Raw genomic sequence first — 19,861 nt, 5'->3', positions numbered from 1 at the left:
GAATCTTTTTGCATTTCAGAAGATGAGATTTCATTCTTGCTAGTAAACCTAGGATTTCTAAACCACATATTTTACATTTTGCTTTGGATCCTATGCTGCTGTTTGTTGAAAATTTTATATCATCTCCCCATATAGGATCTTTTTTCCTCTCTACATTAGACATTGTAGCAAAACAAAACTAAAACTGTACAGATTTAAGCACAGCAAACATAAGATAACTCAGCTGGTTCAGTTACAAGTTCAACTGCCAGCAGTAAGTCGGTTACCTGTAATTGACAATGTCCCAACAATTGTTTCTAATGTATTTAAAAATTGAAAAGTTCCAATGGCATAACATTGACGTCACAGATTAAATTTTTGTACAGGGCTTTCATTTCAAAACTTCCCAGTCTAAATAACTAATTATTTAAATTGAATTCAATTTAAACAAAAAAACACGTCAATTTACATTTAATTGCATTTTAGATTTCACCAGCCTTCCCCACTTTGAAATTTGAAATGGTATCCCTATATTTTTATACTTAAATATGAAAGAGCATTCAATTGTTTATATACTTCATTCAATTTTTTCACATTTTTTGTTTTCTGTCGTCACCTGGCAACCTGTATTTTTGTTATTATCAGTTGATTGTAGGATGAAAACACAACTTATTTTATGTAATTTTCTAAATGTAATCAATAAGGATGATTTATGTTCTCTCTTGAAGGGTATACACCATTTCAAAATAATTTAATACACGAACACAACTATTACATGAAATGCTCAATAAGTTTTTGTAGCTTTATTCTCTTCAGCTCTAATCAACAATAACAATAATCCAGGTTGCCAGGCGACGATAGAAAACAAAAGATGCGAAAACAGATGAATGAGGTGTATAAACAATTGAATGCTCTTTCATATTTAAGTATAAAGATATAGGGGTGCCATTTCAAATTTCGAAAGGGTGAGGATGAAATCTAAAATGCAATTGAGCCTAGTTTCAGACTTTCCCCTCAATATCTAAATTGACGTGTTTTTTGTTTAAATTGAATTCTATTTAAATAATTAGTTAGAGGTTTTGAAATGAACGCCCTGTATGTTTAAAATGTAAAAACTAAAAAATTATTTAAATCAATGATTTAAAAAAAATCAGTCGATTAAAATCACTTTGATTTAAATCAATCCACCCTGGTGGTCCACATTAAATTCTGTATGTGTTGAACCATGATTGTATCAGTAATTTCATTGATGGTCAAAAATTAGTCCACCAATTGGAAACCTTTAAAACATAAACTTGTATAAAAATAATTAGTATACTGTATCTCAGTTTGTTTTCTCTCAGTTTACTTTATTGATATGAAGAGTTTGCGGGAAAAACGATGAATGTCACAGTTTTGTTAAGGTTGATGTCATTATCTAATTCAATGGATCACTACGAAATGTAATGTTGTTCTTATGAAAAATGGTAAAAAGTAGAATTATCACCACGAATACAGTAATACTGTCCTTTATTTTCTATAGAAACAGCACCACATCTTGCAGTTATAGTTAGCTCATTATCTAATCCTTAACAGAAATGTCACATTCATCGTTTTTCCCTCGAACTCTTCATATGTTTATGTATGCTTTTTCATTATGTGTGTGTGTGTTGTTGTTGTTTTTTTTTTTTTTGCACATATTTGTAGTTTGACAAGTTATAAATGGCTTGAACAGATACTTTACACATTGTGGTAGGGAAAGGCATCAGTGTCAGTGCTCTGTGTCTGATTGTGCCTAAGTCAGCACATATTACATTTAGTCACTTGATAATATGAGTGAGGAGCTAATGCCTCTGCACGTGCACTGAAGTCTAGCACTTTTTTCTTTTGCAGTGTGATTCATTCGTCTAGCACATTTAACTTTTTTATAGTATGATCCATTCCTAAGTTGATATGAATGGAAGTTATCACATTTTCAGTGTCTTAAGTTAGCTGACTGCCATATTCATTGTAACGCCATTATTATTTTATAGAGCAAACTCGTCGTTTGTGTTGAAGCATGCATTATATTAAAAGAATAGGGTTTTATAATGTCATGTTACTCAGAAGGCAGAGAATTTGTAGTTAATGTTAGAGAGTAGGAATAGTATTTCGAAAATGAGTATTTAAAAAGTTCAAATATTCGGCTTGAGATGGATTATGACTACGAAATGAGATGCAGAAAGAGAATGTTGCTGCCATTTATGTGGGCGTTTAGAAAGAATGGACATTTGCAAGGTTATATGGGGATAAAATGAATATAAATAATGAGATTTTTTATCTAGAATTTTGTCTAGAAAACTTAAATTTCAAGGACAAGAAGACAGAGGATATGGAAAGAAATAGAAAGGATTTAAAAATTGAAATGAGAAAGATAATAAATAAGCAAACAGGGGGGAGGGAAAATGAATGAAGTCATAAGAAGAGAGCTTAGTAGCCAAGAAAGTAAATCAGAGAATATGGGACAGGAATCAATAAGTTCAGAACAATCGGAAGTAGAGCATTAACCATACAAGAATTGTCTGACACAGCTGGATCGGAAATAGTGAAAGCAGACACGAATGACGTCATGGAAAGGAGAGGTGCCTGGATGCGAATAATGCAAACGTCACCATGTAAGCAACAAGGATACAGGACTGCTGACAATAGTGGAAGAGATAGGATGCTACAACAGCTGATTAACACAAGGGAGACAGCAAGAAGGAGAGGTCAAGGACTGAAGGACAGGAAGGAGGGAAAGAAGGAGAAACAAGGAGGACGTCCTGAGTCAACAAGGAGGGGAAGTAAAGAAGAAGAATGGATCAACTACTTGTGAGATGAGGAAAGGAGGAAATAAGGAACCACAAAACTACACACTACGAAGTTGGTGCTTAAGAAGGGGAAGTGATAAAAGAGTGGCAAAAGACATAGAAACATTAAGTAAGTGTACAATCAATAATAGTGACTAATAAAAAGTAATTGGAGGATAAAGTGAATAATTGAATAAGTGCAAATCAAGATTTCAGGTATAACTCCCTGTAAAGTTGATTTGAATAATTTCGAGGGAAAACTTTACAGGGAGTTATACCTGAAATCTTGATTTGCATAATACACGTCATTGTTCGTTAACAGAAAACCACAATTTAAGTCACACGGAGTTAGTGTGCACTCGAAGTTGGTTGCTTGACGGTTGTCAGCCCACTTTGAGGTCTGTGGATATAGAGGGGAAAATTGGATCGGTGTCGGTTAGAGTTCCCGAGTAGCTCAGTGGTAGAGCGTTGGTACGTTAAACCAAAGGTCCCGGGTTCGATACCCGGCTCCGGAACAATTTTTCCCTCGAAATTATTCAATTGAATAAGTGTTTAGAGAAGTAATAGAGGATAAGGGAGGTGACAAGGGAAATTGAAAGTGTTTATAAATAGGAGATGGAAGTGAAAGGTTACTAATACAGAAAGTGCTCGCAAAGGATAGTGTACAATCAGGGGGATTTTAAATGATAGGAGGGGAGGAAGTACTTCAATGTAAGTAGACAAAAGAAGTGTTGAGGTGATCAATGGAAAGACATGAAAGATTTAAAGGTAGAAGGGTAGATAGGCAATAGAGGGTATGCATTATACTGTGCAAACAATAATAGTGACTTAACAAAATGTAATAGGAGGAGGAAGTGAGTAAATGAATAAGTGATTTAGTGACGAGTGAAGTGATAGACAATAAGGGAGGTGACAGAAGGAATTGGAAGTGATTGTAAATTGGAAATGAAAGTGAAGGGTTACAATTATAGGTAGTGTTTGTAAAGAACAGTGTACAATTCAGGGAAATTTTAAATAATAGGAGAGGAGGAAGTACTTCAATATAAAAAGACAAAAGTGTTGATACAATCAGAATATAGAAATCCAGAATCGAATTAAAGTCGCTAATAAAGCATATTATTCACTTATCCCTCTAATTAGGTATTGTGGAGCTAATTGGAGAAGTTGAATTGAATTATAAAAACAATGATCCGTAGTATAATTATATATGGAAGTAAGAATTAGACTTTCACAAAAGAATCACAGAATGCAGTTGACAACTTCGAAAGGAAGGTGTTAAGGAGGATATTTGGACCAGTGGTAAGGGAAGGAAAATGGAGAATCCGATATAATCATGAATTATACACCTTATACAATGATATAACTTCGTTAACTTTCATACGGATCAGGAGACTGCAATGGGCAGACATATAGTCAGATGGAGAAGGGAAGGATACCAAGGAGAACTTTAGAGGGGCAGTATGGAGGAAAAAGACCTGTTGGAAGACCACGGAATAGATGGGAGGATATGGTTCAAGAAGATACTACCAGTTTGCTGCGATTGCAGAACTGGAAGGTGGCAGCAAGGGATAGAGAGGAATGGAGAGGAAGAATTGGGGAGGCCATGGCCCGAAAACAGGCTGAAGAGCCATAGATAGTAGTTGAGGCAATCATTGGAAAGATGGGAAAGTTCCTTTAACCTGTTTCTTAATTTTTATTACATGCAACCATAGTTTAATGAAGATTGACATCATTTAGATTTAATGTGTATATTTTATTTTACTTTTATAGGTTTCCATTGAATTATGGTAATAACTTAATTTTAACCCTTGTTTTCTACGTATTCAGTAAATGGCGCTTGGCCCACTATGGTTGTGAACCCTTCAAATAACTTAAATTATATTATATAATATTACATATTATATTATATTATATTATATTATATTATATTATATCAGAAGTAACTGTAATAACTTTATAGCATTATGTTCATCTAGAGAAACTACACTTTCCAATGGTGAAATAATAATTAATTATACAAATCGGTTAATTTAGCTTCCGATATTACTTCATACAAACACAGAAACATTCTCTGTAGGCTATCTTTCATAGCTTTCGATTGTTACTGTCCAAGGCCCCTTATAGACGAAATCATTTGTTTTTTAATTTATTACACGGTCTTAGATGGCAGTTATTTTAATTTTAAAACTCATTTATCTCATTAAATATCAGTCCTATCAACATTTTTCAAGAAATAAAACTTATCGCAAATTATTTTTAAAGAAACTTTTGTTATGTAACATTTTTCACAAAAATCAATAATAAGCGAGATATTTCGATTTATTTAATTCAGGCCTCCTTATAACCCCCCTTTTAAATAATGTATTTTGAATGCCATATAGCCTAAAATCTAAGTTACAACGAACATAATTTATATTCCAATTTTCATCGAAATCCGTTCAGCCATTATCACGTGAAAAAGTAACAAACAAAAATTTCAAAAAAGCGATTTTCGGTTTCAGGGTGGTTAATTATATATGTTAGGACCTATTATTTTTGGAAAATCGAAAATTACCAGAAAAATTTCGCCTACAGATTTATTATTAGTATAGATTAAACTATCAGTTTTGCAGAAATTAATAATTTTCCTGTTTGAATAATAGGCTTGTGTTTAATAATGTTTCTCGTTCCTTGTTACGTTCACGTAATGTGAAAAATCAACAATAAATCAAATAATATTTCAGGATGTAACATGTACAGTTACATGTTTACATCTATGTTATGATTATTTTATTTGTGTGTGTGTGTGTGTGTGCGTGCGTGCGTGCGTGCGTGCGCGCGCGCATGTGTGTTTTTTTTTAACCTACAAATTAAACCAAACCCTTTAACTCTATTAAATATAGAATATAATCTAAATTTAACAGAAGAAGCACTGAAATACTAAAACAATTGTCTTTAGAGACAATTAATATTAGGTACCCTCCACAAAACTGGCTTCATTTATACACTGACGGATCCTTGATCTCCAGAGAACAAGGTGCCGGTGCAGGTGTTACGTGCTGTCTCTTCTCACTTTATAGATCTCTTGGGTATGGAACAACAAGTTTTGATGGAGAAATCATTGCAATAAGTGAAAGTCTCAGGAATCTTCTATGCCACATCAATAAATTTAAAAATGCAGTTATATTGTCAGACTCCAAAGCAGCTATTCTATCAATAGTCTCTAAACACACACCTTCATCTCAAACAGCAGAAATAACTAAAATGCTCGCTCAATTAATATCACTCAGTAAAAGAATTGTATTCCAATGGATACCATCCCATTGTGGAATCCTGGGAAACGAGAATGCGGATGCTTTAGCAAAAAAGGGCAGCACTGCTACTTACAGACCTGTTACTAAATCTACATATTACTCTGTGAAAAGATTTATTAAATCTGCATACTTAGGCTTCAACAAACAAAATTTGATAACACAATCCCAAGGGAAAAAATGGAACTCTCTGCATCAAAATCCACAGTTAATTCCCGATTTACCACGAAAATCGTCTGTAGCTGCATTTAGATTGGCAACAGGCCATGATTGTTTGGCCAAACACCTGCATAGAATTGGAATATATCAGTCCCCTAACTGCCCATTGTGCAACTCAAACCAAGAAATGGATTCGGAACACCTCAAAATCTGTGCTTCAGTGGCTAGCCATGATAATATCTTTGAAAAATATTGGAGTGCAAGAGGTCAAATGACTTTATTGTCAAACGCCTGGCATTAGAAAACAACAACATATATATATATATTTTTTTTTACGTTTTAGGTACCAATAGCAATGAATGGAGTCAGAGGATGTGGGTATCTTTTCCAGCATTTAATGCTGACAGACCAACCCATACCACAACAACTTTTGGCACCTTTTGTAAGGGTATGTACATGCATTTAATTTCACATTATGAGTATCAGAAAGTATTTTAATGTTGAAAAATAAAAATTGCTTTGAGACTTTCAACAATCCCGGTATTGGTAATGAAAAGTTTTCAATACGGAGTGTGATTATTTTCCCCTTCTATTCAGTATTGGTCTCTGAACATAAATTTTAATTGTAAATCTTATAATCAAATAGATATAGAATTTGGTTTATAAATTTGAGAACAAGATTAGCACAAAATGACTGTTTACTAGAAATGGACTTAACTAATTATGTAGCTAGTTCTCAGTATTATATAATAAAGCAAAATAAATCTTAAATAGTAGTTGCTATGCCTAGAATTGCATGTAAGTTATTAGGAATAAATTAATAAACATTTAATTGTTTAAGATTTCATATCATTAGATATATTTTAAGCATTTGTAGGTGAAAGTTACACCTCTTTTTGAGGTCTTAAGTGGAGTTCATCATATAGTAATTAAAATGTGTGCGAAGTGTTGTGTATTAGATTCATTAATTCATTTAAACAAATTATATTTGTTTTGTATTTGCATAACCTTCGATTTTATTTGAAGACACTGTACAGTGGAATTTCGATTATCATTGTTAATTCATTCCACAAAATTGCAGTGGTTATCAAAACAACGATAATTGAATCATTTAAACCCATGTTATAGCAACATTTTGATACAAAAATAAACCTATAAACATCTTTATTTTAGGCTATAACTTTGAATATAATTGTATAATACGGAATGATCAGATGAAGTGTGAACAGGAGCGACGGGGCTTTCACTTTATGCTGCTGATGCACTCACAGTGGGCTCACAGAGCCGAGATACCAGCATGCTGTCAAGGTTAATAAAAATGTCTTCAAGCAACTGGCAACATATTACGGTGTATTATAGGTGTTTCCTTGTGCATTTAAAGTGAATAAGTGTGAACTGTATAACAGCTAACCAAATGTCTACTGAACAACGTGTAGGCCTATATATTTGTAATTCATATGTGTTATCCCAATCTGTCAGCCAAGTACGAAGGTGAAGGTGATATGAAACACGATTCCCAGGTGTAAAAATTCCATCATTTACAACAATCCATAATCTTTATAATAAATTTCAGACAACAGAAAGTGTTAGCTTAAGAAACAAAACAGGCAGCATAAGGTTCTCACAGAAGAAATATTAAATGACACTGGTCATCGATTAGATTGCGTTTTTTTATCTCTGGGGTACATTAAAAATTCTGTATACAAGACAATCCACGTACCCTGGAAGAACTGAAACGTAATATCTGTCATAAATTTAATAACATTGAGTTATGGGACATTTCATAAAGAGGTGCCAAAAATGTGTGAATAACGAAGATGACCAGTTTCAGCACTTCTATCAGTAAAATTGGTAAGTAAGACACTTTTTAAAATAGTTACGAAAACTTGTATATTTGTATCACTATGAATCTACACCGTCTGTTCCTGCTGTGAGTGCAACAGCTGTGCATAGTGAAAACTCAGTTGCTCCAGTCTACACCTCATCTGATCTCTCTGTACAATCCCTTAATACAGAACAAGCCAAACTTAAAGGACTGGCACTCCTCCGTCTCTCAACACTAATGACCTTTCATGTAACTAGTGAATTATTTAAGGAAATTGAAAGAATCTTTACTGCATTTCAGAGCAGTTGCTCAAAGTTCGGAAAAATCAGTGCATTACCTGCCACACAGCAATCTCACAGCTCAGTACCATTAACTTAGATTTGCTGTAAGCACAGCCCAGGCACAATGCGTAGGTTTTCCTTATCAGTTGTTGCCCTATGCTGGTACTTTACATTGTCATTCACAGTTAGTCAGATGTCTGGAGCCCTATGTGAAATTTTTGATGATAAGAGTAATAAGTACTGGACTAGTGTTTGAAAACAATCCGCATATTGTGGATGCTCTCAATGATGAAATAACACAGCTAATACACTGTATTAATGAGGATGAATTTCATTGAGTGGCCCAGAATATCATACACCACTGCAGTATGTGTATAGAACATTTTGAAGAACTGCTTTGAAATTCAAGTAAGATTCTCTCCATTACCATAAATAATTCACTAGTTACTCAAAAGATTATTTGCTGGATTGCAGTGGAAATGACAGAATGTTATTTACAAGAATTTGTGATTTGTCTACCAAACAGTATGCATAATCACATTGATTTCATTTAATAAAAGTTGTTAAAGTCATTACATTTCTTATAGGTCTTTAACACAAAAGCTTAATAAATGCTGTGAAAGCTAGTGAACTTTGAATACCATGTTTTAGTGTAGAACCATGTTTGTTTACCAAATTTGACGTTGAAGCTAACTACTTATATGTTCTTAGATGCCTATGTTACAGGGACAGTGAACCTACACAACGCTATAGAATATTGTGATCTCTGATAGAAACAAAAAAACTCATAGCCAAAGAAAAGATTTGCATTATGGTGACTGCAGGCAATAAAACTAACGTGCAATAGATATGTATGAAAACTGCCACTTATGTTAACGGATGTATCCGTTCTAATTATAGTAATTTGGAAGATATGCATGTGTTACATGCGTAGGACTTCAGATATAGTCAATCAGAAGATGAAGAGGGTTCCATAATAATTTCGAGAAATACAAGTCCTTGAAGTAAATTAAGTCAGTGTTCATATGAAGTGTATTGTTGGAATCCTGAAGTGCTAGATCGTTTTGCTTCCTCTTCACTTAAGTGATTAGGCTTCAAGCCTGTTGCGACTTCACAGTGACTCTTTTTAACGTTTCCTTGGTCTTCCTTGGTCTCTTTTTCCTTTTGGTCTATATGTTAATATTCGTTGTGGAATTCGGTTGCTACCAAATCACCCTAGATGTTCAATCCACTGCTGTCTAAAATTACGAATCTTTTCTTCCAGTGATGCCATGTTTATTTCGCTTCTTATGTCCTCATTCCTGATTCTATCTAGCCTTGACTTATCTTAGAAACTTAATTTCAGATGCTTGCAATTTATTTCTGTCATTGCTGTGAGAGTCCAGGTCTCTGATCCATATAACAGAACTGGTACTGCTCTTACATTATACATCTTTATTTGAGAGTCTTTCCTTGTTTTACCCTTCAGTGTTCTATTTATTGTACCACATATCTGCTGAAACACTGGAAGTTTGTTTCTACTTTCACTTGTGTGTTTGTAAGTGACTTCACATCCTAAGTATTTGAAACTAGTAACCCGTTCTATTGGTATATCATTTAAAATAATTTTAGTTCTGATACTTTATTTTCCATTAAAAGCCATCGTCTGATTTATGTTCTGAAGTTTTAAAATTATACATCTCATTTATTATTTGTAACTGATATATTGATTTCTGATTTTGCCAGCATCATCATCAGATACAGAAACAATAGGAAACTACTGTGTCTCTCATCCATTTTCCTCATACATTCTGGTAGCTGCTGAATTGCCACTACAATCTTTATGGTTAGGCACATCCTGGTAGCTGTCAGATTGTCAGTACGATTATTACTGTTAGGCACAGCCTAGTAGCTATCAGATTGCCAGTACAATCATTACAGTTAGGCACAGCTTTGTAGCTATCAGATTGCCAGTACAATCATTACAGTTAGGCACAGCCTGGTAGCTTTCAGATTGCTAGTATGATCATTACGGTTAGGCACATCCCAGTGGCTATCAGATTTTCAGTACGATCATTATGGTTAGGCACAGCCTTGTAGCTATCAGATTGCCAGTATGATCATTATGGATAGGCACTTTTCAGTACGATCATTATGGTTAGGCACAGCTTGATAGCTATCAGATTTTCAGTATGATCATTATGGTTAGGCATATCCTGGTAGCTGTCAGATTGTCAGTACGATTATTACTGTTAGGCACAGCCTGGTAGCTATCAGATTGCCAGTACAATCATGGTTAGGCACAGCCTTGTAGCTATCGGATTGCTAGTAAAATTGTTACAGTTAGGCACAGCCTGGTAACTTTCAGATTGCTAGTATGATCATTACGGTTAGGCACATCCCGGTAGCTATCAGATTTTCAGTACGATCATTATGGTTAGGCACAGCCTTGTAGCTATCAGATTTTCAGTACGATATTATGGTTAGGCAGATCCCGGTAGCTATCAGATTTTCAGTAATATCATTATGGTTAGGCACAGCCTGGTAGTTATCAGATTTTCAGTATGATCATTATGATTAGGCACATCCCGGTAGCTATCAGATTTTCAGTACGATCATTATGGTTCGGCACAGCCTGGTAGCCATCAGATTTTCAATACGATCATTATAGTTAGGCACAGACTGGTAGCTATCAGATTGCCAATATGAATATTACAGTTAGGCACAGCCTAGTGTCCATAAGATTTTAAAATTCATATTTGGAAAATCCTATAAGCTTTACAGAATTATCACAACATAAATTTCACCAACAGTCAGAAAACTTATCTATTTATTACAAATTATATTATACAAACATATTTGAAATACATAAATGTTTTCGCCCTTGTTACAGCATCTTCAGATAAACTTACCTAATGATAACAATAACTTCTATCATGTCTGTTCATAAATTTCCAGTCATTAAAAATGCCTCAGTTTACAAATGTTGAATTAGCAGACATGCATATGGCATATGGAGCAGCTTATGTCAGTACTAATAAGGCATGGCGAATTTATGCGGAGCAACATCCTTAGCATCATAATTTCTGTCACACAACATTTTCAGGGTTAGATCAACGTCTTTGAGGTAGTGTTCAGTTTCAAGTAAAGAAAATAGATTATGGAGTCAATCGAATTGTTAAAACATTAGGCTTTTGAGATAGGTTTTGCAACAGTGTGAAAATAATGCACGCATGAGTACTTGAACTGTTTCTCATTCAGTGAATATAGCCATTTATCTTTTTATTTACTTCGTAACCATCTTCAGATATTTAGAAGAATTTGTTGTTCAGTTATTCAACATTATACTGTGTCGACAATGGTGGTCGTAATTTTCAATTTTGATCATCTTTTCTTAATATTTGCATAATTTACTGTATAGCCATCAACACGAAATAAGTTTCTTTTCACGTTGAGATTCCTCGAAATCTTCATTTCTTTCTTATTGTTATATCCCAATACGGAAGCATTTCCAGACACTGTATTAAGAAAAATTCTTACGTGTCCCCTATAAAATCTGAAAATTAGTAATAGTTATTCTGAAACACCCTGTTCTCCTCCTTCTCTCTGCTCATTGTTCTAATTTATAGTTGTACATTGAATTTTGTATGCACAAGTTATGTAGGGCTACACAATCCGTTTATTTGCCTCAAACTCACTAATATTTACTGTAATTTAACTTGTAAAAATGCAATGCTTCAAGATAACTGTTTCCACATGCTAGCACTTCTTTTGTATCCATTTTACATAAAATAAACCGACTACTCTAGGTGAAAAGAGTATGAACTTCACTAGTAGCTGTGATTGAACTCTTCACTAATCAGTTGTGAAGTGCAGACTAGGTGTGGACGTGTGACTGGATGCTTAAAGTTGGTCATTCTGGAGAAATATGTTGGTAAAATTTTGACGACAATGGAATTTGTGTTAAATAGCGCACAATAGTTGGTAAAAGTGATGATAAATCGAAGTTCCACCATATAATAGTTCCATTCCTTATTTTGATCACTGTAAGGCTGATTGACTTTATCTTTACATGTTTAGTTTCTATTGAATGCAGTATCAGAGTGGTATTTTCTTATCTGGTTTTCTATTATGATTTTGTGTACACAGTCCATGAACCACAGTAGCAACGAAGTTAAACAACTGTTAGCAAAAGTATGTTCAGTATTGGCCAAGACAGTGCCACCACAGCAAATGGCACCAGAACTTCTACGCTTGCTCATTCCCATGCTGGTAAATGGCACTAAGGAGAAGAATTCATATGTAAAAGCCAACAGTGAGTTTGCTTTAGTGTCTGTTCTCAGACTTCGACAAGGGGATGAAACACAGCAGGTTAGTTTAAATTGCTTAATTATTATTTAACAATACTGTATCAACTCTGTGGTTAATTGATAATAGCAAGGCAATATTTTGATGGTGAGTCCAAGCTTTTTAGGATTGCTAAACATTTGGAGAAACTCAACTGGACACTTCAACCTGCTCCTGAATAAAAGCTTACATTCAATAAGGCACTTTCCATATGAAATGAGATAGTTGGGATGCATTTATTGCCTTTGATTTTCAAAGAATACTATCAAGACTCGGCTTTGGTTTCGACTTTGATGGAAACATAAAAAATTGAGATAATGAAAGTAATAAGTAATTTTTATTGTATACCAACAATGACACAGAAATGATTGCTGGGTATTCTTCATGGTATATTTCTTCTAAAGTTAATTCGGACCTAAGGTCACAAGACATTTATTCATATAATAAAATTTTATGAATTCTTTTGTGATCTTGTTGAGCTTTGTAGGATGTGAATTCAAATAAACAGCCAAATATGATTGGGTACTGTCATAAGGCTTGAAATATGTTTCAATTTAGATCAAAAGATGGCGAATTTGGTGTCATTCCATTGAACAGTACTCTTTTTCCAGAAGGAACTCACTGCCATGTGATTTGTGCCAAAGACCCGAATTTATTTTGAATAACAATGCTTACTCTACCTCAATAATGTTCAGTTTACTTTATCATTATATTATAAAGTATAAAGAGAATGTATTGTGATGCTGCAGAAAATTGGTTTAGAAATTCTCACTGAAATATATGTTTTCAACATCCCTCATACCGAAAAAGTGGTTTCAGTCTGTGTACCTACATTTGGTCACAGCAACATAGTCACGCGACACTTCATCACATAAAACCAGCTGTTGGAAAATTTCAGTGGTGTCTCCTGGGGGTGTGCGGGTCGTGCACCAACGCCCAAATAAAATTAGGAAATTATGCTATTATTCTTTTAATCCGTATAAAGTACATTACATCAGTGTTTTTCTTTAATAATGATTATTAATGCTTCAACTGAACTGCTACTGCTATCTATCGTCTAGCGGTCTAGCCTAGCAGTATGAAACGCGCTAAACTTTGCCATGGCATTGCAATGACTCGCTTGCTGGACCCTGGCTGTAAGAGACTCATTGCGCATACTCTCTCTCTCTCCCCCCCTCTCCCTCTCCCCCTCTCCCTCTCTCTCTCCCTCTCTCTCCCTCTCCCCCCTCTCTCTCTCTCTCTCTCTGCTCGTCAGGACTTGAAATTACTTCCAACGCCACACGCCAGTACCGGCCTGAGCAGTGTGTTATATATCGTTTTAAGATGGCTAGTGAAAGCATTGTACAAAAAGTATTACATAATCCTTTTTCATCGCTTCCTTATGCACAGAAAAAACAAGTTATTGACAGCGGCAGACCATGTCCTAATTTAATAATATCAACGTCTGTAAAGGGCAAATGTGGTGCTACTGGAACTGGAAGGGGGTTTGAGAGACAATTTCGTAAAGAGCTATATGAGATTTCAAACTGGCTTTGCAGCTGTGATGTAATGAACAGATTTTATTGTTGGACATGTTTTTTATTCTCGACAAAGAAAACTGTTTGGAATCAGCAAGGGTATGGTCATTTAAATCACCTTAATACTGCTGTGAAGAAACATGGTGAGCCAGAAATGCATCTCACTAGTCTTTTTAACGTTCAACAGATTTATTGCATCCCCTACTAGAGTTGACGTTCTTCTGGATTCTCAATGAAAGGTTGAAATAGAGCTGCATAACGAAAAAGTAAAAAAGAACAGGGAAATATTAAAGAGGTTGATTAATGCTGTTTGCTATTTAGCGAAACAGGAACAGTCATTTCGAGGCCACGAGGAAAGTTCAGAATCTATGAACAAAGGAAATTATGTGGAATTTCTTCTTGCAAGTGCCGAGTTCGATTCACCATTGAAAGAACATTTACTAACGTCTACAGTTTTCCGCGGTACTTCGGCAAGCATTCAAAATGATTTAATCATTTCAGTGGCCGATGTTCTGAGAGATGAAATCTACAACGAAATTCAGAATACAGATTTTGTGGCTATTATGCTTGATGAAACATCAGACGTAAGCAGTAAGTCACAGTTATCAACTGTATTTCGTTATTTTTCAGTTTCACAGAAGAAAGTAATAGAACGGTTTCGTGACGTGAGTGCTGACAGAATTGCAGCAGCTCTTTTTGATCATGTCAGTGAAATAATGGAACAATATAACTGTGGGGATAAACTAGTCACTCAAACATATGACGCCGCTGCCGTGATGAGTAGTCACCTCAATGGACTTCAAAGCAAAGTTTTGGAAAAATACCCTAAAGCTCTCTTTACGCACTGCTATGCTCATGTTATGAACCTGGTACTTCAGCAATCACTAGAATGTAACAAGGACCTAAAAGTATTTTTTTTCTGGTCTTAAATCACTGCCTACTTTTTTTCTCATTCTTCTAAGAGGTTACATGAGGGTTCAGCATTCATGTCCCGAAAGCTACCATCATTGTCTAATACCCGATGGAATTTTACCTCTAGACTTATCCATACAGTCAGTGAGAACAGAAGCATTGATAATGTTCTTTGAACATGTTAAGGAAAGTGGAAACTTCGATCATATAACCGCAATGACCGCAAATGGAGTTTCTAGCTTCCTCAAGGATTTCCAGAACATAATTTTAATAAAGGCTCTATCTAACCTACTTTTTCAGATGTTTTGTTCACTGTACTCCAATCTAAAAATGTTGATATTTTGTATGCCAGTACTAAAATTACAGAATTTCAACAGCAGCTGCAAAAGGAAAGAGAGAATTTCGAAGCAGTGTGGTCTTCTATTCATGATACTGTGGAAGTTGAAGAAGTGATTGAAGTAAAAAAAAGAGGAGATTGAACACTGAGTCACAGCGAGATTATTTCAAACGACTTTATTTCGAAATCATTGATAATATTAGCAATCAGTTAACAATTAAATTTGCATCATTTGAAAAGCTGCAGTATTTTAATTTGATAAATCCAACAAAAATGGCCCACTTCAATAAAAGAGAAAACTTCCCTAATGATTTATTAAATAGAGTGCAAAATATTTATGGCAGTGTTTTTAATGTAAGCAAACTCCAGAATGAACTTCACGTATGTATGCTTCTAATGAAGGGACGGACAAAACGCCAATTCAAATTGTAAATTATCTATTGGACATGAATTTAATGAGTGGATTTACGGAAATACACAAATTAGCATTGCTGGTCTCAACAATTCCTTGCACTATGTCATCTGTCGAGAGGTCATTCTCATCATTGAAGAGGATTCACACCTACTGCCGCTCTACTCAAACACAGAACCGGATGACTAACTGAAGCCTTATCTCTATCGAGAAGAAATTACTTGCCAACTTATGAGAGGAGAAATCTAGGTTCTACGACGCAGTAATCAAGAAATTCTTGCAGAAGGAAAGGAGAGTGAATTTCGAATTCAAATAACGTGAGTAATGAGACAGCTTTAGTGTTTTTGGTTTTTAATTAATTATACTTAAATGTTGTTTAGATTTATCTTATCGATGTTTACTCTGTCAGCTTGATTCAGTTTTACTGAGGTCCCAAAATTAGACGAAAATTTACGCTAATTACTTTTATGAATGACTTTCCTATAATTTGTTCACAAAAAATGTGAGGGAATGTGTAAAGGTTAATAGAGTATGTTTTATTTAATTTTTTTCTTTGTCAACACCTTAAGATCAAAGTCAGGACACGCCACTGGAAAATTTGTACTCACGATGACATCACTGAATGCAAGCCACAATACATAAGATGTAATATCAATCGAGGAGTATACAGCACTCCGGATTCCAGCAGTGGACTCCCAACACAAGCATCTGACATAGACTACACAATATTGATTTATAGATGGACAGATTATATTTTATTTCACCTTTATTTTTACTGTGTTACAACAACCTAGGAAAATACGTCACAAATTGCCACTCTTAATAGAACTCGTAAATTTTCGTCTACTAGCCACAATCTTTGTTTAGACATTACAAGTTTTCTTTCAGGAAACAAGTGTTCCGAAATATAGATCCAAACATAGCATCTATGTAGGGTAGCGGCAGTCGACCTATGATAGGACTACACATATTTTTTATGGCAAGCATTTTAAATAAATCTAACCCAGCCTGGTGTGTTATAAATGGCAACGTTTTATGTCCTCACTTATTTCCAGCTCTCTTAACAACACGTTACTCCACCTAGTAGACTTTTTTAAAGTCATATTTCGAGTCCCGTATGTTACTACAGATACAAGTTGCTTTATGTTCAGATTCATTTCTTCTATATATTTTCTTCATGCTTGGAACAACTCTTCTCCTGTTGTATTTCCTGTACAGTGACATTGAGCAAATATTCTTATACAGAGAAATCCTTCATAACTTTGCTAGTGAACATTACCAGTTCTACTGTATCAATATCTGTGTTTCTACCTAAAGCGAGAGATTAGACCACTGTTTATGCATCTTTGATTTTATTTCTCGTTCAGCTAGTGTTTCATTATCCCTTATCCTCCTTTGTATTGTTCATGTGGATAATTTCGTACTGTTAAGAACATCAGATTATTCAGGGCAAATAATGTCAGCAACTTTATTCAGACATGTTTTAATAAACTGTCCTTCATTATAGCACTTCAATGATTTTGCGATTTCCAAAGCAATAACATAACTTGCATGGAATTCCCTTTGACTCAGCTTGTTTCATCATATTTTAGACTGGAACTATTATTTCAATTTAGTTCTTTTTTAAATGTTTTAATTTTTTCGCCTGTCCAACTCTACGAAAAGAAAATTATTTTTATACTTACTTTCTACTATATACATTTCCGTTTACAATTACATTGATATATTCATGTTTACATATGATTTTGTAATAATCTTATGATGTGTTGTAATGTTGCTAGTTGTTTGATTTATAAGAGCTTATTAGAATTTTAGAACACAAGAGGCATCTACATTGTCATCATATGCATAACAAATACTGTTCCTACCATTCTTCCTTAAATACATGTTTCCGAACAGATGCTGAAGGTTTTGAGAAAGAAGCAATCTAAATCTTATCAGGTAACCTGCCACTGCTGTTGTAGAGAAATTGGACAGAAGGGAGGGAGTGAAACGAATACAGTTTACTGCACTGCTCCTGTGACATTACTACTGCTAGTGATCACGATGACATTTTTGCCGATTCCTGCATAAAACACACTCGCCACATGACACTTTGTCACATTAAACTTTCGGAACGCAACACTTACTCACATATTATGTATTATTTAACTCGCTTTCACATTTCTTTTATGTAACAACAATTTAGAATGAAACCAAGGTAATGACATCAATTAATCACATTTCTCTTAATTATCAACAATTTAGAATGAAACAAAGGTAATGACATCAATTAATATTATTCAGGTAATGATCTAAATTTTTTAAATTAAATTCAAAGTTTAAATTTTAAATTAATACATCTAAATTTTCTACCGTTGACCATTCTACATTGACAACTTCCATCAAGAGAAAACCAAAAGTCATTTGGAAGGAATATCTGTTTTATAAACCTAGATCAAGCAATAACAAGACTATAATGGAGATGTGAACGTCGTTCAGGTTGCATTGCAGTGTTGCACTTGGCCTCCAATACACACGAGGTATTACAGGAAACAGAACTCTCTTTACTTGCTTAAAGTAAAATTCCGTGTTTCCCTAATAGTTTGTGGATTTTCTCCTAACATAGTCACGTCATCCACATAAACAAGAAGCTCATATAACCCGTTCAATTCCAAACCCTCTCTGTTATCCTGGAATTCCTAATGGCATATTCTAGAGCGAAGTTAAAAAGTAAAGGTGATTGTGCATCGCCTTGCTTTAGCCTGCAGTGAATTAGAAAAGCATCTGACAGAAACTGGCCTATATGGACTCTGCAGTACGTTTCACTGAGACACATTTTAATTAATCGAACTAGTTTCTTGGGAATACCAAATTCAATAAGAATATTACATAAAACTTCTCTCTTAACTGAGTCATATGCCTTTTTTGAAATCTATGAATAACTGATGTACTATAACTTTGTACTCACATTTTTTTCTCTATTAGCTGTCGAATATAAAAAATCTGATCAATAGTTGATCTATTACGCCTAAATAATGATTCCCAATAATTTCATCTACATATGGGATTAATTGCCTCAAAAGAATATGAACAAAATTTTGTATGACGTCAACAAAAGTTATATTCCTATAAAGTTACTACAATTAGTCTTGACCCCCTTTTTAAAGATAGGTACAATTATGGACTCCTTTCATTCTGGTACAATTTCCTTTTCCCAAATAGTAAGTACAAGTTTATAAATTTCGCTAGATAATGCACTTCTCTTGTATTTATTCTGCTGGAATTTGATCAATACCTAGAGACTTGTAATTTTTCAGCTTTTCTATTGCAATTTCTACTTCAGAAAGTGTGGGTTTGGGTATAAATGGCTCGGCAGTTTGTATTTGAATTTCGTCCCGATCATTTCTATTTGACTTATGTACATTTAATAGTTGCCCAAAATAGTTTTTCCATCTGTTCAGGATTGAATGAGGATCTGCAAGCAAGTCACCATTATCATCCTTGACCACATTTACCCTTGCCTGATATCTATTCTTCATTTCCATTATGACCTTACATAAATCTCTAATGTTTTTATTCTTACTACTTGTTTCTACCTCATTGAGTTCTGAAAGTACTATATCCAAATAATATTGACGAAAACAAAGTGCTGCTCATCTACACAGATTCCACAGCATACATGGTTGCTGCAATGGCATTGCTTAGAGTGTTTTATTCTTTTATGTTACACATGACGTGTCTTACCCATGATATGAACCACGTAGCAGAACAAGTGACAATAGAATTTTCTAGGGTCAATAAATTAATCTCTTTGGTGAAGAAAGTTTTCGTTAAGGCACCATGAAAGATACACATTTTCAGAGAAGAGCTCCCACCAAGAGCAGCAGAGTGCTACATTGAACATTTCTTAAAGATCCAGAAAGTCATAAAAAAAAATCTGAGGATGCTGCTTGTGTCACTTCAGCAAAACAGTTACTCGAAGATCCCTCCATCCCCTGTGATTTGGCTTACATTAGTTCCTACTATACATTTCT

At 34.5% G+C, this 19,861-nt stretch overlaps 1 protein-coding gene across 1 annotated transcript in view; it reads left to right on the top strand.

The window, feature by feature from the left end:
* l(3)80Fj (lethal (3) 80Fj) overlaps positions 1–19,861 on the top strand; it is a 499,933-nt gene that overhangs the window by 476,418 nt on the left and 3,654 nt on the right. The window contains exons 39-40 of the mRNA XM_069845727.1: positions 6,579–6,683; positions 12,470–12,691. Of these exons, the coding sequence (XP_069701828.1) occupies positions 6,579–6,683; positions 12,470–12,691 (327 nt within the window). The remainder of the gene's footprint in view (positions 1–6,578; positions 6,684–12,469; positions 12,692–19,861) is intronic.

The sequence above is a fragment of the Periplaneta americana genome, chromosome 14 (genome assembly GCF_040183065.1).
Source record: "Periplaneta americana isolate PAMFEO1 chromosome 14, P.americana_PAMFEO1_priV1, whole genome shotgun sequence".
NCBI lineage: Eukaryota > Metazoa > Arthropoda > Insecta > Blattodea > Blattidae > Periplaneta > Periplaneta americana.
Note: the sequence above shows the minus strand (reverse complement) of the source record. Positions and strands in the feature narration are given on the sequence as shown.